The sequence below is a fragment of the Geospiza fortis genome, unplaced genomic scaffold (genome assembly GCF_000277835.1).
Source record: "Geospiza fortis unplaced genomic scaffold, GeoFor_1.0 scaffold130, whole genome shotgun sequence".
Taxonomy (NCBI): Eukaryota; Metazoa; Chordata; class Aves; order Passeriformes; family Thraupidae; genus Geospiza; species Geospiza fortis.
Genome location: NW_005054300.1, coordinates 7,232,439 through 7,257,184, shown reverse-complemented (window position 1 = coordinate 7,257,184; position 24,746 = coordinate 7,232,439). Strand labels below are relative to the sequence as shown.

At 36.4% G+C, this 24,746-nt stretch overlaps 1 protein-coding gene across 1 annotated transcript in view; it reads left to right on the top strand.

Annotated features, from left to right (window-relative positions):
• DNTT (DNA nucleotidylexotransferase) overlaps positions 1-23,555 on the top strand; it is a 74,560-nt gene extending 51,005 nt beyond the window's left edge. Inside the window, exons 9-11 of the mRNA XM_031063714.1 lie at positions 3,488-3,751; positions 5,190-5,273; positions 23,469-23,555. Of these exons, the coding sequence (XP_030919574.1) occupies positions 3,488-3,751; positions 5,190-5,273; positions 23,469-23,555 (435 nt within the window). The remainder of the gene's footprint in view (positions 1-3,487; positions 3,752-5,189; positions 5,274-23,468) is intronic.
• Positions 23,556-24,746: the final 1,191 nt, after the last annotated feature.

Sequence of the window (24,746 nt, the reverse complement as noted above, 5' to 3'; positions counted from 1 at the left end):
TTGGTTCATTCTGACTCAGATGAGGAAATTCTTACCTAAAATAGATTATTGCAAGGTGGTTAGAGCACTGAACATGAGAGATCTTGGCTTAAATTTCTTTAGAGAGAGTACAGGGCTGAATCTGATTATCCTGCTTGTGAGGTTATTGTATAAAGTAAGCAGAAGTGTTCCATTTCCTGCTGTGTTCTAAGTGGAGATCTGGCATTTCTTAAGACATGTGATCTTTCTGGGGTATACTGTATAGCTGTGTGTGGGTGAGTAGGTACATGTAACTCTGTCTGTCTGTCTGTCTCTTTATCTTGCTCAGCAGTGCAAATGCCCATGGCATAGAAAGGTAAACACCTTCACTGATGGAATCCAGCGCTGATCTGTCCATTGCTGTCAAAGCCAGGCTGCTCCAGACATGCTCAGAAACAGATCATTCTCACACACAGGGAACTTCAAGATGAAAAAGGAGCCCAGGCAGCTGTAGGGTTATGCAGCAGCTGCCGAGTTTTACACTGCTGATCAAACCTTTGATGCCATTTTCTAGTGACTTCTTATCCTAAAAGGCCTGACTTCTCCCAAGCATCAGTTCCTTTAGCTCTTTTACTTTATAGAATTCCATCCGTCTCATCTAGGTTGAGATTTTTTCCAAATTAACACGCTACATTCTATTTTGGATTAGATATAGGAATTTCACTGGAAAAACAAAAAGAAATCCAGTTTCACTTAATTAAACTGTCTCAGAAGGAAATTTAGGGCAACAATGTATACATTTCAGAAGAACATATTGGATTACATTTTCAGATGATATAAAATGATCCTATTTGGCTTTAGCAGAATTAATCCAGCTCTTGCAACAATTATGAATAATGACAGCATGTAACACTAAATATGGAAGAAGATTCCATTTAATTAAAAATGACTGAGAATGCTAGTGACCGTATTTGATTGATTTTTCAGTGATTGATTTAATATTTTTCTTAAAAGTCATACTTTTCCTCAATTTGAACACGGATTTACTCCACTATCAATGCTATTGATATGCTCAGCATATTTAAGTAAAAGTGTGCAGTCATTCTAAAAACGAAAAATTGTTGAGAGTCTTCACATAACTGTTCTAAAAAATACATTTAGTTTTGATGGTGTTGTAAATTTGAAAAATTAAAATGCCCACACTTTAAAACTTGATTGTGTAAACAAGACCTACAGCACTTTATGGTGTACAGATCAATCTGAAATGTGCAAGGAACTGCAGATTCCCTGACTCAGAGTAATGAGAGAAGGATGCAGCTCTGCAGGCAGCAGTGTCCAGAACTTCACACAATCTTCAAAGCTGACTGCCCCTTCAGGCTATGCTTTTTCCAAGTGTACCTAAGTGCATTTCACCTTTACTTTGTGGGGCGATGGTGATGTCCACTGTCTGATTATACTAGGTTAATTGGAAATGCTATCCCAATGCATATGACCTAGGCTTTGGCTCCTATTAATGCTGATACCCTGACTTCTGGTATATACTGTGTAGTGTCCCAAATCTCCAAGAGCAAAAAAGAAAAATGAAGCAAAAAATGAGAAAATACTGCTAAGTAGCTAACAGATTTTTACAGAAAATGGGAAGAATATTGGTGCTTAATCAAAGCATGAATTCATCAATTAATCGTCAATGATGAATGATATTAAAATTGTTTTTATTAGCATTAAAAGCAAGAAAATTAACTTGAACGGAGTATAGTTTATCAAAAAAAAAGCAGGAAAATAAGCAGTTATGCATTAACACTCAACAGCTGTTTTGAGTCTATATTTGGAAAGAGCAAGCATCAGTGCCTTGTGACATGGGGGTAAAATTAAGAAAAAATTGCTGTTTTAAAGATAGATATTACAGAGCACCTGCTAAATTTAAGCATTTTCAAATCAGCAGACTGTGAAACTAGTAATCCAAGACCAGAAGCTACATAAGGAGTTTTATCATATCAGTTTGTAATAAATCTTCATAATCAAGAAAAATTCCAACAAGTGAAAGAATACCAACTCAAATCGTTATCATTAAAAAGGTTGGCTCATTGACCCATGGAAAGCCTATAACTGATTTCCAGTAGAATAATGGGATTGTTAATTTGGAGCTATCATCAACAAAAAGCTGGAGGCTAAAAATATAATAATACATATCAGAGTCTCTTCATGGAAATCATATCGTGTTAAGTGTTTTTGATATACCTTTTCTTTGGGGAGGGCCAGAATTATAATTCTGAGTGATAAAAATAATTTTATTACTGTAAAGTATTCTCTAAGGCATTTAAGATATTGTCATGTAAAGTTACCACACCTGCACTGCATAAAAGAAATAATCAAAATCTGGTTTTTAATACTGAGGTATTCTTCCAAAAACCAGTTCTTTGTTACCTTGGACATTAAGAGTCTTATCTGGAGACTCTTTGTCCTGGTTTTGGTCCAGATCAGAGGGAAGGGCCACGACCAGACCCTAATGTTATTCAATATCACTTTCCACCATTGCCAGGGATGGGGGAAAGGGACTTTCTCTCTTCCTAGAAGAAGGCTTTTCCTTCCAGTGGGAGAAAGTGTGGTAGTTGAAATGGTCTGGTATTTTACATTGTAAATTGTTTCTTTGTCTTATACCTTCTTTTATTAATAGTGCTGCTGTTACTGTTTGTTGTCTTACCTCATTGCTGTCTCCAGGAAATTGTTCTTATCTGAGCCCATGATTTTTGCCTTTTGTGTTTTCAGTTGGGGCAGGGGAGGGAGAAGCAAGAGGAGTGGTTTTAGCTGGGCTACTAAATAGGAGAATACCATTCCTAAACTACAACACCATTGTAGTTACCAACTGGCAGCCATCAAATAAAACCACTTATAGGCACTCTCAGTTCAATATTGCAATTTGAAAACACCCCTAATGCAGAGGAAGAGAATGTGTAAACTTTTGAGTGATTTTAGAACAGAAACATGAAAGTGATCCAAGGACCTAAAGAAATGGCATTCCCTCTGAGCAAAAGACATGGGCAGGGATCTTCCATCTCTGGAGACTCCAGACCTTGTCACAAGGAAATCTCATGCAATAGATACGGTCCAAATGGAATCTTCCGCTTTGGAATCCCTCAGCAAGACTGTACACTGGACTAATCATCTTTTTCCAGATGTCTGCCACATAGGAACACATCAATCCTTACTCAGAAATTTCTAGAAAATTAACTAGAAAAAGGCTTAGGAGGAAATGAGGGAGGGGAGGATTTGCAAATTCTATCTCTTTAGTACAGGGCAGGACCTCACAACTGTCAGATATCTACCAGTGCAGATTTCCCTCAAGTATTTTTCCAAAGTCTGGAGCTGTTTCATGTCTCTCCTTAGCCCAGATTTACCCTGGCACAGTTCCTTGTTTACTGAAATTACATTTCACATGAATTTTTAAGACAACCATCTAGAAACTCTGGAATGACCAGAGTTCTAGTAAAACCAGTTCAGCAATTCAATACGAACAATATCTTCTCTTCAGGGCTTACTTCTTTACTGTGATATCATTGAGTCAACATTTGTAAAGGAACAGCTGCCAAGCAGAAAAGTTGATGCCATGGATCATTTTCAGAAATGTTTTGCAATTTTAAAATTATATCAGCCAAGAGTAGACAACAGCACTTGCAACACGTCAGAGCAATTGGAAATGGCAGAAGTCAAAGACTGGAAGGCAATCCGTGTGGATCTGGTCATAACCCCCTTTGAGCAATATTCATATGCTCTGTTAGGCTGGACAGGCTCCAGGGTAAGTAACCACAGCACTGTATGTTTTCTTAGCATTGCAAACATGTTTGTGTTGTTGCAGGACTATTCGGAGTTCATGGATTTAAAAAAATATTTCTGATGTCCGCACATCACATCTCATACTGTCATCCACCCCTGTCATGGGTTGGAGCTGATGAATTCATCACTAACATTTATGGATGTCTCACTAGGAGACTTAAGCTCTATTTTCCTTGAAGCTTAGTGTTTAGGTTTATGAACTGGAGAGGTTTTTGGTCAGTTGTGTTGTCTTTTACATCATGATGCTGTTAACAAGCAATTTAAATGGTTCCTGAGTAGAGATGATTTGGAAAGCGTCACATAATTACAGGAAATTAAACATTTGAGGAAGAGATATTCTGAATTGGAACTTAATTTGTTTTGTAGGAAATTGAAAACAATTTGATATCTTTCTTTTTGGATTAGATCAAATGTTTTGTTTCAGTTGCATTTTAATTGACTCCTTCAAATTGTAAAAAACTGGAAAAAATTTAAAATTAGATTTTAGTTTTGAACCAGAATAAAATATATTTTGATTTATATTTTAATAAGAAAACTTGAAATGATAGCTACTTTCACAATAGACACTAGTTAGCTGGCATAATATAAAATAATATACTATTTTCAAAACAAAAAATTCTGCCTAATGCAAACGCAAAACTCAAATGACTAATCTCTCTCCAGACAGAATTATTTTTTAATCTGTTCTACATGCTTGCCTTCTGATGTTCATTTTTTAGGGAGTGTTTACATGGTACAATGGAGAGCTTCTGAGCCTGCTCTGAATTATCTTTTTGATGTGCTGGAAGCAGTACTGGTGCCTTGCCACTCTGTTCTACTCAGGTTAATTGGAAGCAGGATGGTTTAGACCAGGCAAAATGTTGAAATTGATGTGTTCTCCTGCTGAGTTTGAGTTACTTCCGTCACTTTTTTGAGATAACAAAATGTATTTATTTGGACTTTGGATTAAGTTCTGCAGACTTTGGGGTCCTTTCTTATCCTGGAAGTGTTTGGAAACTTAAAAGCCCTTCTCTCCACTCTGTAGATAGGAGTCTACACTGAAAACACACAGTGTGAGGCCCTTTGGATGAGTAGGCAATGACTTCTTTTTTCTCTGCCTCACTGAGCTCCTACTCCCTGTTGGGCTAATTCACCTACAGACCGTGGGAGCCCATCACAGCTTTACTTTCTTATACAGAGCCCAACTGCTGTCACAGTAACTGACTGCAATGATGGACAGATGCAAATGTTTGGATTCCTTATCCAACATTTCCCTTCAGATGATTGATTTTATCAGACTATATTCCTTTATTAAAAGTAATTTTTGGCCCTTAGTTTATTATTTGGTTTGGTGTTAGAAGGTGCAAAGGATAAGAATTTTGGTTTGTGCCTGTATTTGATATTTGCTCTATCTTTGACAGCAATTTGGACGTGACTTGCGGAGGTATGCTGCACATGAAAGGAAGATGATATTGGATAACCATGGATTATATGACAGGAGAAAGGTACTGTTTATTCTCAGAAATAAAGCTGATGTGTTTTTATTTCCAAGTGTGCATTTCCAGTTAATTTTTTATCAAGTATATAGAATATTTTAGCTTGATTTTTTGGTAAAACAGTTCCACCTTCACATGATTTAGTTTCACTGGAACAGCCTGATTAAATCTGAACAAGTAAGCCTGGAAATCCTTTTTTTTTTTTTTTTTTTTTGGCAATTGTGGGGTAATTCCTGAAATGTAACAAGAAACATGAATTAGACATTTGTGTTTGATAGGAACTGTGCAGCCTTCACAGAAGTGAGAACAAACCATCTGCAAGTATTTGAAAAAGGCACTTCACTGCTCCTCTGTCTCAGAAGAAGAGATCATTTCTGTGTCCCCAGCACACTTTAAACTCATATTGGTCTGACATTGCAAAGGAAGAGGGGATACTGAGTGGTACAGGCTCAGTTAGAAGGCTTGAGGAAGTTTTTGCAGAATATGATGCTAAGTAGGGATTAGGGATCATCCTGCTTTTAAAGCCCTGCATTCAGAAGTCTGGGTGGAGTTCTGTTTAGTCAGGCTTGGCAGCCTGGGGAGTAATTGGTATAATTTCTGGTATGAAGGCTCTTGGCTGCAGTTATACTGATCTCTGCATTTATGTGGCTTAATGTCTGTGTTTGTATGAGGCCATTTAAATAATAAGCAAAAATCAATACTGAAGATGCTTATTGATGTCAATATAGGGAAAGGCAAAAGTACCATGCCAAGATTTTACATGAATCTTTCCTATATATTCCTTATAGAATGGAGACTGCTTTCAGCACCCCTGCTTACATCCAGTATTGTCTCATTGCTTCTTTCTGAGATGCAGGAGTGATCTAAGCCATCACTCCATTTCAGCTGTCTCCATATGTGCGCATCAGGTCCAGAAGCTGCTATAGCATCCTCAGTTCGCATGGAAACCTGGGGAAATGATCAGGCTAATTATCCGTTTAGTCAGATATCCTGTCGCCAGCAATTGTCAATACTGGATGCTTCGGAAGAAAACATAAAATCAATAGTAGATAAATACGCTATCATGTATCTAAAGAGGATGTTTCTTCACAACACTAGGGATGATGTCAGTGTATTCCTGCCTGTCTTTTATATTTTGAAAGTATTCAAAATATATATTCATTTCATCAACATAATATGGTTGATGTTATTATCTGCACATTAATATGTGCTCTGTCAATAGCTTTTTGGGTGTAACAAAAAATGGCACTAGAGAAAACCAAAGAATTTGAGGAATGCCAGTGTTATTTTTTTGTATGCAGCAAAATTTGCCTGCTTGGTGTATGAGTATGTATCCCTATATCTGCTGCTTTCACTCAGAGCCCTGAGACTTTCAGAGATGAAAAATTGACACACTTCTTTCATGAATAACATAAATCAGTATCATTTTTTCTTGACTATTTTTAGGCTTTATAACTGATATACCATTAAAATCTTTCTGGGGAAAAAAAAAAAGAAGTGAGTTTCCATGTGTTTTTGACTGGATTAGCCAGGATGATTCACAGATAAATGATGAGTTTATCTTCACAGTATGCTCTAGGAAGATGTTCTTGTCATCCCAAATTTTCAAGTAAAGAGCTGAGGCAGAGAAAGATTTAAGGTCTTAAAAATTCATTGATTTCAAAGGCTCTGCATTTTCAGTGTCCAGCCTTAAATTTCTCCTGTTGAGTATCTGCTTTGGAAATTTGAAAAATCCAAAGAAATCTGCACACCCAAGTTGTGGTTCCCCAAACCGTCAGCTGTAACTGTAATTTAGTCTCCAGACCTACATGTCTGAGTCTCAATTTACATTTCCTCAGTTCCTCAGCTGTACTGCCCAAAACTGAAGTAATTGACCTAAAGAGAAGGCTGAGAAAAAAAAACTCAGAAAATTTTCCTTATTCCTTATCATAAGGCAGGAGTTCTTGACAAAGGCAAAGACAAACCTGCAAAACAAAAACCATACTGAATGAAACCCAAAACACCCAGACCAAATCTTCAGGGAAGATTTCAACTGTCTTGACCACAAAGTCCTTCGTCTGTGATTTCCATATATCAATTGAGGCACGTGGTTGGGCCAGCTGTCCCTTTCAGGGAGGGAATTTGCTTTCAAATCTATCATCATTCCCCTTGCCCCTCAATATCTAGGTCTACCATTTCTCATTTAATTGCAAACACAGCTAGTTTACTTCCAAAATCTGGTTTTTACTGTAAACCATGCAAGTTTCATGCACTGCAGATGCACTGCAGATTTCAAACACAAGAAGTTGTGTTAATATGTTGACACAGCAGAATACTGGTCTTGTTTCTGCTGCAGTCTCAGAAATAGCTAAATTACATTAGCTGATTTTTTTCACACAGAAAGCAACTTCTAAGGCAGATATGCAATATGAAAAATTTCAGACCAGGGAGCACTGAATTTATAATCTGTTTAAGACAGGTTCTTTTTTCAAGTGGTGTTATTCTAACAAGAAGCTGGGAGATAACTCTCTGGCAAGTATACGAATATTTATAATCTATGTGTTAAATTCAAATATATTTAAAAATATTTTTAACTCTACAATATTGTATTAGGTTATTCCCACAAATGACAATTTGAATAAAAACTTTCCATACTGCCACCCAGTGTGTACTAAGATCAGAAATGTGCAGAATACAGCAGTGGTGTCTGTCTGTAAAATTTGATGGTCCATAGTGGAAGAGCAGATGTTTGCAGTAAATTGTGTGGCTGCCAGGGTTGATTCATTTTTAGGGTCATCAGAGTAGTTAGCTTAAAATAAGTGATAAAAATAATCCATAATTTGCACAAGGAAACATATGCCCAAATTGTAAAATGTTTAAGGTTGGTTTGTTGGTTATTTTTTATATTAGCTATGAAGAGCAGAGAATCTACTTTATTGCAAGCCTTGTGCTTTTCTTTTAAAATTGTGTACTCATAGGGAACAATTAAAACGTGGGTATTTTATCTGTACTGCCTCATAAAATTGGATTGGAACATGAAAATTTGTATTTCATAAGTGTATTTCTCTTTTTGAGATGAAATCTTCCTTTCATAAAGCTAAAAAAAATCAGGAAGCAGATATCCCTTCTGCGAACTGCTCAAGATCCCTCAACACAAGCTTAATTAAGATTAATTAGGGACCATATGTGAAAACTGAAATGCATCTTTTCCATATTTCTCTCCTGGTCTGCTGAAGAGAGGTCATCTTATGTCACTGGCTCTGTCCAGGCAGACAAACCTTCATGCACAGCTCTAACAGTCACTGGGGTGTATTGGCTGGGGTAGAATTTGGGAGCTGGACCAAATCCTTTTTGCTTCATTCTTTTATTAGTCTGTGTGTGCGTACAGAAAAAGGTATAGGAAAATCAGAACGAGTCAAACTATTCCTTGATCCTGCAGAAGACCAAGTCCTTTCCTTAAAAAACACTTGCCTGTCATCATTTAAATTTTTTCAAGTCATTATAAGAAGTTAATTGACCATGCTATAGCAAATATTAGTTGCTCTTATTTAATTTCTATTTGGTGGAATGTAACTGTACTTGTAAGAGAATGTTATTCATTACAAAAGAAAGCAATTTCCTGATTTGCTCTACATTTCAATATATAATTCAGTATACTTTATTCTTCTGTATTAATATTTATCAGCTGTTTGGCCCAGATGCTTGCACTGTGGCCCACTGTTGAAACGTGATGTGTGCCACAGAATCCCAGATTCCAGTGTTCAAAGGGCTGCAGCAGGAGAGAGTCCTGCTTACTTTAATGTATTTCCAAAGGGATTCTAGCAGGAATTGGGAGCATTAACACAGCAGTTAGGAATCAATTACATAGCTTTGCAGATGGGAACAAAAGGAAGAGAAATTTTCTCTGGGGACTTGTTACAAAGTTACACTGTGAAATTATTCCTCAGCCTTGATTTATTTTTTTTTCTTTCTAGTGTGAATTTTTTCCATATATTTGTTGGTTTTGGAAGACAGTGTGCAATTATCAAACTAATGATTTTTTCAGTTCTGTAATAAGAAGGGCATTTTATAGATCTTCCTTTCTTAGGAAAATTGTGACAAAAAAATTGAAAATTTGCTACCAATTATCTGTCAGCCTCTTTTACATAAAAAGATGAATGTATGTCCAAATCTGTGTGTCTGTAGAGCTGTATACTAAAGGTATGGAAATTAGCACTTGTCTATTCCAACCTGAGGTATGTAGTTCCTGTGATTTACACCAGCTGGAGGTCAAACCTTACAGAATAGAGTTCACTGATCAGTCACAAGGAAGAAAGAAAAGTTGTACATTCCCCATATCTTATGGTACTATTGCTGCTACAAATGGCATGCCATTTTTCTGAATGGGCAAATAAAATTCTCATTGTAAAACTTTCCCTATTAATGAGTGAACAATATGCTCTCTAAGAAAAATAGAAATGATTTTGCAAAAAAAAACCCCAACCATTTTTTCTGTGTGAAGCATAAGTCAGGTCAGCTGAACTGTAGGCTCTTTCTTGGAAAACTTAAGGTCTTAGTCCGTAAACCAGGACATCAACAGTTGTTTTGACACTCCTCTTTGTTGGATTAGGAGGCACTTATCCCTTAACCCACAATAACATTTTTTGTGTGCAATGTGCATTGTCTCTGGACTAGTGGTGTGCGTACTAGGGCATTGTTGGCAAGTTTTGACAACATCCTGACAGCTTTTTACCTGGGTGAAATAGAGAGAGATCTAGTGCATCTAACTGTTTCATGTCAGGATGGCATGTGGAGCAGTTTCATAGCTGGATTGTGGCCATGTAGAAAGTGTCTCTCTCCTGCATTTTACACACCACTCACTAATGGAAATTCTCAAACCAAGTGTGAGATTGGAGGATTGAATTTGTCTTGTAAATTCTGATTTATAACTTGTATAAACCCATTTATTTTCACAATATTCCAGAAAATCCCTTTCAAGTCCAATTATTCCTTCATGTAGCTCATGGCAGCAAAAAGAAGTGATGTAAATAATTAGCATTGGTTATTTTTGTGAAAGAATAGATGGAGTTCTTGGGGTATAATAGATTAATTGAATTATTTGCATATGAATGTTCTTGCACTGACATTGTAGGTTGATTTTTTTTGTAAGAGAAGGATCATGAGCTCAGTGTTATTTTGAAGAGTCATTGAGGCAGAAAGCAGCTATTAATTTTATGTCCCATGTAAATTTAAGATGGGAAATAGGTCCCTTAATGTTTTCTATTAGAGAAATATTGGAAAAAATATGACACTATTCAGATGACTGATTGATGATTGATGACAATTTTGCGTTTAAAAAACCTTGTATGAATTTGAATGGCATGAAATGTTATTTAGTTGTTGAATAACAAGAGAGGTGGTTTATATAACTGTTCTGAATAACAAACTCACAAGATGCTCTGAAAACTTCATAATGGGACCCTGCCTTTCAAGCCATTAAGTGCTATGCAGTTATACTGAATATAGTAAGATTCTGTGATCCCAGATTTTTTAAGAGAAAGTTTACTTTTTCTTGGGCAACCATAATAAGCATGAAAGGGGAAATTTATCCTGGGATTTCTTTCACACTGTGAAGCTCACATGCCCTCAATTGTCACCATCAGTACTGCAGTGTCCTTTACCATTTGCCTACAGGGTGAACTCCTATCTACAAAAAACCTGACTGACTCTTCAGGCAGGTCTTGTCCTGCCTGCCTTAGCGGGTATCTGTAAAGCCAAATAAAGGTGTGATTACAGCCCCAGTAAATGGCTATTTTATGATAGCAATGCTCTGGTGAGCTGGCTTTGGGGTGTCTGAATTCTGCTACTGCCCATGTTTTACCCCAGTAGCTGCTTCACAGACAACCTCTGTGTTTGCAGCAGGCAGCCCTTCCAGCCATGCCTGGCAACATCCTTGAGCCTCTAGCCTCCCTCATAATATTCCAGTTTTTCTGTGGCTGAATCTGCATCTATGTTGTGACTTTTATTTTGAAACATGACTTATCTGACAGTGACCATGCTGGTGCAAAAAGTCATTTTCATGTGTTCCTGTGGTGGCTTGGCTCAGAGGAGAGAAACTGCTCTGAGGAAGCCAGACTGATTGCAGGTGGTTGGGCGGTTACCTGCCCTGCCAGAACTTTGTAAATATGGCTCCTAATAAAAAGCCAGCTTTGTTTTTCAAGCAGGTATTTTTTCCTTTCACTGCCCAACACATTACTTCTCAAAAAATTTTATCATCAGGAAGAGCTGTCTATGATTTTTTAACCTCATTTTATTACATGAAGTTGTGTAATATTCACAGTGTTTAATTGTGTATTCAGTAGTTACAGTCTCTAAGTCAGTTTTTTGGTATCATCTGAGAAAATCTACTCCACACTACCTTTCATTGAAAAAGCTGGTTGCAGAAGTTTATTTGCACAGTAAAAGAGACATTTTTTATGATTCTGTAAAACTGGAATCTTATGGTCTTATTTTGGCAGATGCTGCTCTAAAATGATAAAGTTATAATGGTGATATAATCAGCCTTGAGAACATCTTGATGAATTAAACATGCTGCAGCTGCAGAGTTTGCTTTAGACATCTGCAACAATGACTGGATTAAAGCTACAGTAAACATAAAGATCCAAAATTTATAATATTGATTTCCACTGTGCTCTCTGCAACTACCTGAAAGGAATTTGTAGCCATGTGGGGCTTGGCCTCTTCTCCCAGGCAACAGTGACAGGACAAGAGGACACAGTCTCAAGCTGCATCAGAGGAGGTTTAGATTGGACATCAGGAAGAATTTCTTCACAGAAAGGGAGATTGGGCATTGGAATGAGCTGCACAGGGAAGTGATGGAGTCACCATCCCTGGAGGTGTTTAAGGAAAGACTGGATGTGACACTCAGTGCCATGGTCTGGCTGACAATGTGGTGTTGGGTCATAGATTAGACTTGATAGTCTCAGAGGTCTTTTCCAGCCTAATAGATTCTGTGATTCTAAGATTACTACAATTAAACACTGAGTGATAGTAAAGAGATGCACATACTTTCATTTATGTTTTAATTCTCACTCTCACTCAGGAAAGTGGAAATTGCTTATGTGATTTGGATGATTTTTTCTTTTTGCACCTGGTCTTTTTTTTTTTAAATTAAGAATTAAAATAATCTACTTTTCTTACTTCTTGGTAAGTGAATAAATGATTATGCATTTTCTTATGTGCTTAAGTGTGCTTCTCCTTAGCATTTTAAATGTTTCTCATACAGCATATGATTGGTCATTTTTACAAAGTTTGCATGTAATTCATTTATATATTTAGCTAAACCTAATCTCTTTGCAATACCAAGCTGTACATCTAACAGAAAGATAAAAGTACCTAATTGTCATTTCCTATGCTCAATGTGTTTTTGAGCAGTTCAGTGAAACCTGTATTGCTAATGAAACGACATCTCTCAAAATGCATAAGTAGGTGCAGATCCTGAATATTTTGACTATACCTTTTTACTCATTTTAATTTCAAGGGCAGTAGAGAACCAATAATTTTCAGTTGTGTTAATTCAGTTATTCAGTCAATATGCTGGGGTAAGTTATTGAATGGGGGGGTAGGTTACTGAGGCTCATATTTCTGTCAAAAGAAAAAGTAATTAACTTGGGAAGAAGCTAGGTAGAGAGGAAGCTGGAAAAGGAAACAGCTGAGGACCGGAGAGGAAAATGGCATAGGAAGTGAGAGTCAGAAGGTGATGGTGGATGTACAGATTTGATAAGTACATGCAGAGTGGCTGGAAAAAGCAATGGGGAATGGAAAGGGTAGATTTAATTAGCAGCTCCATTGTGGAAAGGAATCTAGGTTGGTTGAAGACACAACTGGAAGCGACCACAAAAATAGAATGACAGGGAAGAGATATAAGTGGAAGTTTGATGGGCTGAAAAATAAATTAAATTCATCAGGCTAATGCTCTAAGCTGGCAACAAGAAGTAACATTCTGCTGCCCCAAATAACTGAGTAAACCATGCATGTCTCACTTAACTCTGGATATGGTGTGAGAGCAGCCTAGAGCTACATTAGAAATCTGAGAGCAGGCATCAACAACTTAGCACAGGGGAGTAGCAAACACAGGGAGCTAGAACCGATAGAGATTATAAAAGCTCAGTTTCCTAAGACTGATTGATCCCACATTGGTCTGCAACTCAAGATTGTGTCAGTGCTGTCAGCAAATATTTGTTAGCCCTGTAGCACAGTACATTTCCTGCCTTGTGAACAAAGCCTAAGCATCTTACAGGATTTCAAGTAAGCAGCATTTCTTTGAAGAAATGAAGTCTCTATGCATAAACATAGGAAAATTGAATTAAGGTCAAAATTCAATCCACCACATTCTGGGATTTCTTAAATTGCATGTGTTTGATTTTGCAATACCAATAAAGTTCTTCTGTAGTGGTTTGTTTATAGTAATCCCATATGAATTACTCACAACTGAGTTTTGTTAAATCCAGGATTCTGCTTTTTTCTCATTTCATTCAGCCTTACAAAGCTTTATAAGGTAAAATACAAAAACCCAACAGTATTTGACAAAGCTGCTGTAAATAGCACAGACTTAAAGTGAAATGTGTGTATAGCTACAGTGAAAAAGGAAATAATCCCTGAGAATATTTTTAAGGACTTGGTGGTAGTACAGAGATTGTCAGAGAACTGCAAGGACAATAAATTTTTGATCTGTTTTTGTATACAACTGTGTGCTATTTAACTTGTTAAATTTTTTGCCTGTGCTGTCAGACAGGAAGTTCCAAGTTTCCTTTCACATTATGTGCCACAAACTAAAAGCATTTTTGTCTGGATGGCAATGTATTGTGGAACGTTTTTAATTTTTAAAATTGTAATGGGAGATTGGAATGCATAACAATGTAGTGTTTTGCAACAAAGTAACCACAGATCTGTCGTTTTAAACTGACAATAGTTCCATTTTATGTACAATATGGTCTTGTTTACAAATTAAATTTTAGCAAGTTCTGTTAAGTCAACAGATAATGTTTTTTAATATTTTATTTTTCAAACTATCAGTACTTCAACACTGGTCTTTTTCTTTCTCCTTCTTCAAAACTACTTGGACTAAGTAGATTACATGTAGAAAACATGAAGATATTTTGTTATACTGTGTTATGATACAGCTGGGTAAGTGCCTAGAATATTCTAATATTAGCCTTATTATTCTATTTTACTTGATTAATTTACTTGTTACTGTTCAGAATTTAATATAAATAAACCTCTAACAAGAGCTAGAGATGAGTTTAAGAGAAACATTGCAGTCTGGTATTTCTGATTAAAAGCACAGGACAAGTCCAGTGGTAAGATGAGAATTTATGATTATGGCTTCTATTACATTCAAAAATTATTCATGCCCAGAATTATTGGAATAAATTCCACTGCATTATTTTGCATCAGTACCATTACATATGATTTTGCCTGAGGGTATCAAGTCAATGGGTAGTGCTTGCAATACTGCTTTTTCAATCATGCTTTGTTATACTGTCATTTCAAAAAGTAATTCTTCTCCCCTCTGATTTATTTATCATCTTGTTTGTAGCTGGCTTAGGAACAGATTAGATTTTATTTTAAGGCAGGCATGCTGATGTGAATATTGCTGCAGAAAATACCAGTTAAACCTTAAAATTACATATGGAGATAATATATTGTCAGAGAAACTTCAGGTTATTGCTACTGAAAACTGTTATGATACTGTCAAATGAAAAATGCACTGTGTCTGCAAATGTTGTGGGATATTATTATTGAATTTTTAGACATACTTCACATTTCTAGCACAATTAGTACTTCATCATTTATGTTCTATAATTATAAATTTGTTTGTGCTGTTGGTAGTTTCATTCACAAACAGCTTAAATAGTAAAATGTCTAATTACAAGTAAAGCAAAAATCACCAATAGCCAGTCTTTAAAACAAACCTCTTCAAAAAAACCAAATGAAAAACATCGGGAAAAGCACAGAAGGAAAAACACTTGAAAGGTGCTAGTCATGTTTAGGAAAGTACTAGAGGACAGATTGCCAGATGTTGTAACTATCCACAAAGTGTGAACAATGTGTGCTGACCATAATGAAGGCAAATCCTGATGGTTAATTACTGCACAGTTCCTTGGGGCTTGATTCTGTAATGTTTTTTTCATCAAGCAGTATTTCATGGTGAGAGTGTTGTCTGACAGAGTACTGGTGGAATGATCTGCTGTCCCTCTCAGCAGATAGCAATATGAGTATCAGGACCATGAAGAAGTTTCATTTTTCCATGGTACTTTCCAGCAGTGTTCATACTATGCAAGACAATCATTGAGTACAATTATTTGAAAGCTCTTACCTAATGACAGGATTGTATGCTTTTTTATATGGAAATTGCTTTACTTAGCCTTTTTTTTCTTCCTGTCTTTCCTCCCCACTCTCTCCATAAAATAATTTTGCTTGCTGTGAAGATCACTGCACACAATGACTCTTGTTAGCACTTTGTCTACCTGATGATCAGCTGAAGATTTTAGAGAAGTAGCCACTATTTTACAGGCCAGTGTTATGTTATATTCCCATACTTTCTCTGTCTATTGAAGGCACTCAACCTCCTGTCAGTCAGTGCACTGCAGGAATTTATGGATCTTCCATAAAGCTTTCTCTGCAGTTGCTTTACAAAATTCTGGGTCTGTAAGTGGTGTAAAATTGTGAAGCTATTTGTTATGCTGAGGCTCAGAGCAGATTTATGTTTTCCACCAAAGATGTACAACATTCATTCTTGTAAAGTTAACAGTAGCATAGAGAAGGAAGAGAAAATTCTGGCTTCGTGCTCAGTGCTTGCAGAGCCTGCTTTCACCTTGCTCATGGCAGGTCAGCAGAGAGGAATGGAGTGGGCTGTGATGCTGAAGGTAAGGCTGCCTGGCACAGTGTGACAGACCTGAATGACAGCTGGAAATTTTGGTGCATGGGCTGCAACTGGTCATGGAGAGATCAAAGAGATGCACCTTCATCTGTTAAAGAGAAATGGAATCATAGTGCCTGTGGCTTAACATTGATGTCACTAAATTCCGATACTGATGTCAATGATTTTTAAGTGTTGATGGTGGCTCTGGGCTCCTCTTAGTAATTTTAGTAAAAATCTCTCTCTGTTACCATATGTATTCCTTTTTGACATATAGCATATGAAACACAGCCCACTCTCCAGCTTAAGGTGATGCTCAGTGACTCAAGTTCCACATGGTAAGGGGAGAAAATAGCATGGAGCTAGGTATTTAGGGAAGATTTTAAAGAAATATGCTTGGGAGTGGATAGCTTTCACTCACATTATTTGTATTATTATAAGCCACGGAATAAATCAATATAAACCAAGTAATTATGCTTGTGTTTAGGTTAGTAAACTCAAATATAGACAAAACCACATGATAATTAAGTCAGCAAAATGCTTATTTTCCTTGAAATCAGTTCCTAGCTATTGTTATGAAGAGTTATTATGCATTTTCTAATAGGTTTCCTCAGACCTTGTGGTTTATACTTTTTAGAACTCCTGTCTGCACCAGTTAACCAATAAATCCAGTCTGCAAAATATCGCTCCAGAAAGTGATTGCTTTTTGATAATGAGGAAGGTGGGAATATATCTTTTTGCAAGTAAATAACTTTTGAACATGGAATAATCGAAACACTCGAAGTTTGCAACATCCTTTTTTTCCCTTCCCTGCACCTGCTTCTTTTGCTGAGTCACTTTCCAGGCACTTTCCTGCACCTTCCTCTCAGAAACCCACTAACCCACTCATCCATTCAGATGAAGCACAACCAGGTTAAGCTTTTTATTCAACCTGCTGCAAGGCCCTAATTAAGTCTTAACTAAGGCCTTAATAAGTTTATCTCAAGTATTGCTCTATTCTAGGTGCCCTTGTTTGCTTTTTCACTGGCTGGTGGTTGGAGTAAATTTGCGTGGCTCTGTAAATTTTGGCTTGAGTAAAATAACTGAATATATATAATATAACTGAATCGTTATATTAGATATTTTAGTCTGAGTTTGCATCTACCTGAATTCAGAAGTGTCTGAACTCAAATTCCACTGAAATTTTCACTTCACTACTTTCTTCAGTTTTACCTCCCTGTCTTATTATGTGTGTTGGACTCATTCTCCATGTGGAAGTTGCTGAACTGCAGAAGCCCATCAGCATGTTCAGTATGGTGAGAACTGTTAGCATGGGGAGGGCCTTGAGGAGGTCATTCAAGTCACTCATTCAATAACTCATCCATCCAGGTTTGACTTTAGCCTTTTTCTACCCTGTTACTGACACCCTCCATTCTGTCCTCTCCTGCTTTTTTTGTTGTTGTTTTTTACTTATTTTTAGAAAATGTTAGTTGCATCTACATATTTATGATTCCAGGATATGCCTAATTAAATTTGATGGAGATCAAGGATATATACAACTCAAAGTGTTTATTCTGGGACTTGCAATAACTTAATTGTCAATAAATAGAATGTCCAATTAGTTGTGCCGTGGGGTGAATTTGGATAATTTTTCATCAATCAGTCTGTATAATCTGATTGCCTCCCTTCTGATTGACCTTTCTGGGAGAAGATGTAAGTCTGAACTAAAACTAACATATGCTCTGCCTGTCTGTCTTGTCTTCTCTTGGGTTTTCCTGACTCAGTTGCTTTGACAGTGGTCCTTGTCACATCCAAAGATTCTTAGACATCTGCCTTCAACACATTCAATGGTTGGCCTTGGAACTCAAGTTTCTGTTTTAAAATTATGCTTCCCTTGCTAGAGAATGACTTTTTTATGACCTCTGTGTTTTCAAGTTTACTTTTTGTTGTGAGCTAATGGAGGTATTCAGGCTCGTGAGGCAGCTCAGGCTTCCCAGTGGAAAACAGCATTGAACTTGTATGATTTCTTAAGGCTTGTTTGCTAAAGTTCACCAAAAATTCAGGCAGCTCACTGTAGTAAAATGGAAAAGCCTTTGGGATGTCTTTAATTTTGCACAGAGTCCTTCCTTTTCTTCTCACTGGATTTGTGTGCTTTCAGTCACAAGCACCTTTAACTCTCAAAAATAGCAAGTAAATGCAATTATATAGGTAGAAAGCACTAGGTGGGTGCCTACACATTTTTAGCTTTGCAAAATGTGACCAGTTGATGGAACAACATATTTATTGCTTTCTGGTCTCTTTTTTCTTTCTTTCTTTTCTTACCTTTCAGGCAGGCCTCATTTCTGTTTTTGAAGAATAATGTAGAGCAAACCCCAAAATTTTCTTGCAATTCTGATCATACAGTAAATGAAAATGTGACTACTTCAAGCTTCCAAATGTCTTTTTTTTCTTTTCTCCTCAGTATTTTGTGGATTAAAAGAAGTTGCTTGGGGCTATTGTCATGTATTACATTTAATATTCATATATCAAGAAAAAAATTTATGTGCTACAGCTACTTATTTAAAAATATTTTAACAGTGGTTTCTATGGCATTCACAGAAATCCTCCCATAAAAGTGTGGGTTGTTTGCACCTCTTCTAACTTGTTGGTTTTATTTCAGTATATGGTTATTTCAACGTTTTCACAGATGAGAATAAATTTAATGCTCTTCCCATTTATTGTCAGAACCTTGCACTGTACTCGATGAAATAGGACCACTGAGGATAGAAGATAGCTGCAGTCAATCTAAGAATTGCAGGAAATGTTGAAACAAAAATACTTCAGTGCATTCTTTTGTGGATATGTGATTGTACAAACTTCCTTGATGCAGTGCTCAGACTGTCTTACAAGCTGAATATTTTCGGCTTGGTATGCAGTAGTTTAGGTCAAAATAATCCAGAAGTGACAAAATGATGAAATGTATACCCATACTGTCAGGTATACCTTATAAAAGGCTGATTTAGTAAACACAGCTTCTTCCTAAAGTTTCTGCAGTGCTGGTGTGACCCATGTGCCCTGGTGGTGCATCAACACCTGAACTGGAGAACTGGCCCAGGGGCAGAGAACAGGTGGGATAACACTTGGGTCAGGTAAACACCCAGAACATTCCCACTGGCAATCATGTGGCAGATATGATGCATTACCTAAGTTTCTGCTTTCACAATTCTTTCTGTAAGCTCCTTTTGTTAATTATTTCTAAGAATGCAAATGCTGTTTGAGCAAATGGGATCAGAGAAAAAGGGAGTGTGACCAATTTAATAGCCTTGTACTTTTAGTCTGATATGCCATTGAGGTATATTCTATCAATTGTGGGTCTGACATTATGGTGCACTGCTTCACTGAGTGCCATGGCCTTTCATATCTAAAGAAGCTGTTTCAAGGAAAGTAAGCAACATCATCTTTTAATTTGTCCCAATTATCTTTAATTAAAACTCTTCAACTGACTTGACATAAGTGAGGGCTTGTGAAGATGTCACTGAAGTGACAAATACACGTGTAAGAAATTTAAGGTGCATTGTGGTATCTTCGACAATGTCTGATTAAGCAAGTCCTATTGCTATCATCATTCATCTACAACTGACTTTACCCATAAATATTATTTTTAGAATGGACTCTGTCCAAGCACAATGAACAATTAAGTTCCAAGTTTGCAAATGACAGTCTGTCCTCTTCTTGTCTGTTGTTCATTTATCATAGTCTTGCTTACGGCCACTGTGATAATTTGAGATGTAAAGTGATGGGGGTTTAGACTGCTTGGTATTTATCATTCAGTGTACTGGTAGAACTACAAAGTTAGATATGATCACATTGTCATTGTCATATCTCTAATGATTTTTAAAAGAAAAGGAAATATTAAGGTCATTAAACTGATGTGAATATGTGTCACATGTTAAACAATATGAAAATCAGTGATAGAAGGCAAAAATTAAATTTAAAATCCCTAAACATCTTGTGTAAGATTTTGCCATTTTAAAGCATGCAACATAATCCTGAACACAAAGTAAAGGTTAGAATAAATGAGTATGTTAATGGCATTCCAGGTGCTTGTCTAGAAGCAAAGTTTTATCAAAGAATGTTTTGTAAATTACTAACAAGGTACTGTTGGCAATAGTTTCCATGCCCTTCCTCCCCTCCCCAATTTATTTCATGTAACAATACAGCAGGAGGAGTCCAGACAGACCTCAGTGTTCATGGTCCTTCAGGGTCTTTTGCAAAAGGATGTGTCATGTATACAATGTTATAATTTTCAAAAGGATAATGAAATCTGCTAGACTATGACTGCATTCTTTCTGAATTACAGCTGTGAAGCATATAAAAGTCAGGGCTCTGAAAAGAATAGGAAAAAGGGGATATGGAAGGAAATTGATCTTTAAGAGTGCAATTTGGCTGTGAACAAATTTTCCAATAGTTTATAAAGCAGAGTTATACCAGTAATCAATTAGGAAACTTCATACTTAATTCTTGTTCTTCAGCTAATACCAAGGATTATAAGGATTTAAAGAAAGAAATTAATCAAATTTCCACCATGTGTCTCATCTTCAGAACAGTGGATTTCACATGTACATACAAACCTGGAGTACTTCACTGTGCAGCAGATTCTCTTGGTTCAGAACCATCAAATCCCATTTCATTAATGATAATATGTGGTACTAACTTCTATTTTTGAGTACTTCCGACTGATTTTCTATGTTCATCTTGAGATGGGCTAAGTAGTAATGAAATGCTATAGTGACAGGCTAAGACTTATTCATAGTATTACTTAAGTGTAATAGAGTATTTGTTTTGATATTGGGCAACACACTGTTATTGCCAAGCAATTTGGTAATAAACAGTTGGGTATCAGTCTGCTTGGAATACAATTAAATTTGTGTCTTTCAAGAAGGCTGTGCTGTTGGCTATTGCTGATTTAGATAACTAAAACAAGAATTCTCCTTTATTAAGTAACAGTTTTGTTTTGCTGGATTCATCGAATTAAAATGTGATATGAAACCAAGTGACATGAACTTTGGCAGTGATAGGATTTCATAAAGCTGTGCTAGCTCTGTGCCTTCACTGTCTGCTTCTCTTTCATCAAAAGTATTATTGATCATTGATGCCAAAATGAAAAATAAGTGGTAGCAACTCATATAAGAAAACATTTGGATGGCAATTGCTCTACATTAGGTGTAGTTAATGGTCATGTTTACAACCACAGATGTAATATTTACATGCATTGAAATGACAGAATTGATTAAATGCAATAAGAGAAGAGTGTACCAGAAGCTCCAGAGCATTGGTTTTTTGTAAATTTGATTGATGTTGGTGAGGCATGTTCTGGATCTCCAGAATATTAGTAAGAAGATGAAATAAAATCACAAGTAGGCAAGCAGTTCATTACTTGTCTTGAGGAAAAAGAAAAAAAGCACGAAAGAATGGTAGCGAATGCAATAATCAAATTTGCCGCACTGTATAAGCATAGATTGACATAGAAGGAAAATCATAGGTTATGATTAACATTAATAACACTCACATTGCTAAAGCAGTTGGCAGATATCAGCCAGAGATTCATTTAGAAACATTGCTTGTAGCTACTGAGAATGGTATTCAGCATCAAATACTTTGTGTTAGAAATTTTCCCTGTCAAGCAAATGAAATGAGTTTAGCTTGCAGGAAAACATAAAGTGACAGAACAAAAGAAATGGAATGCAATTTGGGGTCCCAGAGATATGAAGAACTTCTATTAAAGAGTGTCTGTAACATCTGTCTACAAGTGTAAGATTTTTTTTTTCTTGTTTTACTTTTGTTCTTTTTTTCTTTTTTTGTAGTAATGTAGGTGTATGGATTGCCCTCTTTTTCTTAATAATACTAAAAGAAAAAAAAAAGAAATAGCAAAAAAATCCCTAAAATCCTATCCTCCCAGGAGACACTTGAGGAACAAAATCTCAGTATTGTTATTCAATGGGCAGTTGTTGGTGTCTTTCCTTTTCTTTTATCCTGTTCAATTTATTTTTTCTACCATTTTTTCCTTGTCCTGTCTATGTGAAAAAGTTCAGTATTTCTGCTGTTCCATGTTATTTGTAGGTTCCTTTCATTCCAGAATCTGACATTTGAACTTCCTAGGAAAAAAAGGGATATTATTTCTCTATGCTTTATAAGCAATCTTTGCTATTGCAGAGACAACTTTAATCACTCAGCTCTTGGTTGTGAATCTCTAGTGCCAGAAGTTGTTCCACCATACCATGACCATGGTATCTGGCCCATCAGATACCATGTGTCTATCTGATCTAATCATGGGCTCCTCTTCCTGACCCATTCCCGTGGGTGTGCTGGACAGCACAGCCCTCCTGGAGGCACGGCTCAGCAGCTGACAGAGCAGAGGTGCTGCTGCTGGCACACAGGTTCCTAAACATTGGGGTAGTCAGAGATTCTCCTTACTCAAAGGAATTTATCAGTGGGTTCTCCAGACAGCATCTCCTCTTTCACAGTAGTGAGTAAAGCTAGAAACTCAACCCTGAAGTATTCACAAGAGTGAATTGAGTTTGATTATTCAGAGTTACTTGAGTAACTTGAGTTTGATTATTCAAACACTGATTTAGACTTCGAATGATTCAGGAAATGCTGAAATATTGAAATATCTTTCTTGCTTCCAAACTCTTAAATTGTGAGAGTTTTACTGTTTTAATATTCACCCACCTTAGCAGCTTTTAAAATTATTATTGTACTTTAGTGATGAAAGGAATGCATAAGGCTATGTACTTTATTATATCAGCCATCATGCAGCACGTAGGCTTGTGAGTGTTCCTGTGTAAAAATAATCTCCTGTATTATCAGAAGTGCAGGTATAAAAAACAAAACTGCCTTGTACTGTAAAATATTCAGGAGTGTGTGTAAAGAATAAAAAAGCTTGGCTTTTAATTGATGCTCTTAATTCTTGGCTATGGACAATTTGTGTCACCATCAAATCAGTTTGAATGCACTTATAGCGAACATTACTGTATTAATTTAAAAACATTTACGATTTCATGAAGGAAGTCCAGCTATTGACCCTTATGGAAGGGAAATGTAAGTTGGATTTGAGGGTATTGAAAAAGTAAATCAAAACAAAGTTTTAAGCTAGTCATTAAAAGTGAAAACATCAAGCAGCATTAAAATTCTTTTTTAACTTGCTTTTGCATTTCAGGGTAGGCACACTGATGAAGACAGTGTATTCTACAGAGGATACAATGGGTAGAACTGTCAAATATTAACTCCTTTTCAACAGCAAAAAACTTCAATTGAAATTTCTTTCTAACACCCTTATTGACTTTCCTTTTAATTTTTTTTCACAGAGGATCTTTCTCAAAGCTGGAAGTGAGGAAGAAATCTTTGCACATCTTGGCTTGGATTATGTCGAACCATGGGAAAGGAATGCTTAAAATTATTTGCCAGTGTACATTCATCAGTTGACTGCAATGGTCTTTCTGCCCACCTTGCAGTCTGGTATAGTTATATATACATATATAATAAGTATTTCTGTGACAACAAAAAAAATTAAATAAGTATTAGAAGCTACTTGCACTTGCTAATGTTCCTAGAAGACAAGAGTTTAAGTTTTTCAAAATCTATGCAGTCCTTTCTAGTTTTGAAGCTTCTGCATGGGAGTGATAAGACAGAGCTTGTTTTGGGGGGAAAACTTGGAACTGGTGAGATTTTTGCTTATGGTAGGAATTTAACATTAGTATGAACAATACTTGTTTTTTAAAGTAGTCAGCTACAACAATATGTAAATAATTCAAAACATTTGAGCTGAGTCAAAACATTACTGAAATGTATGCTGGTCTTTAACTGAATTTCTTATGTATTTTGCTGAATCCATGTATAAAATTGCTCTGTGTATAAGGCTTAATGACCTAGGCAGTAACTACTTTGCAGTCTCAGCAACTTTAGGCTTCAGCTCTAATATTTTTGCAGGTAGGGCACCATTCTACAAAAACTATAAACAAGTTGATAATTCAGTGAGGGTTAAAAAACATTTCACAGGAAGGGATTTTGAAAGGGAAAGTGGAATCACTTAGTAGCAATCTTCAATTGTGTAGAAAAATACTACAAATTTATAGTACTGATTTGGACTGAAGGGGAGTCAGGTTATGAGATGTAATGGTCCTCAATCAGGAATTTGAATCATAACCTGCATGAAAACAATGGTTTTAAAGTGTCAGGCTGGTGACTGCTCCAAGACAAAAGATTTTAATTATCTGTGTTCAATTTAGATAGATGGAACTTTATTTACTAATAAGTGTGAATGCATTGGAATGAGATTTTACTTGAGCTGTTGGGCTATTGGCTGCTCTAGAGTGGTATTCCCTGTCTTTAGTCAGAAATTCATGTAGGATGTGAGAAACTTTCTGATAAAAGCCCTACAAGATATTTTGGTTCCAGAAAATGTCTAGGTAGCTCTTGTGACCATAATGACAATGAAGGAGTCCTAATATGTTTATCCTTTAATAAACAGGGGCATTCAGTGCTTTAGGAAATGAAGCTATTTACTGATCATTCATCATTTGAGAATAAAGGTGATTAAGAGCATCAGGATTGGTCAAATAGTTTTCTTCCTTAAAAATCTGGAT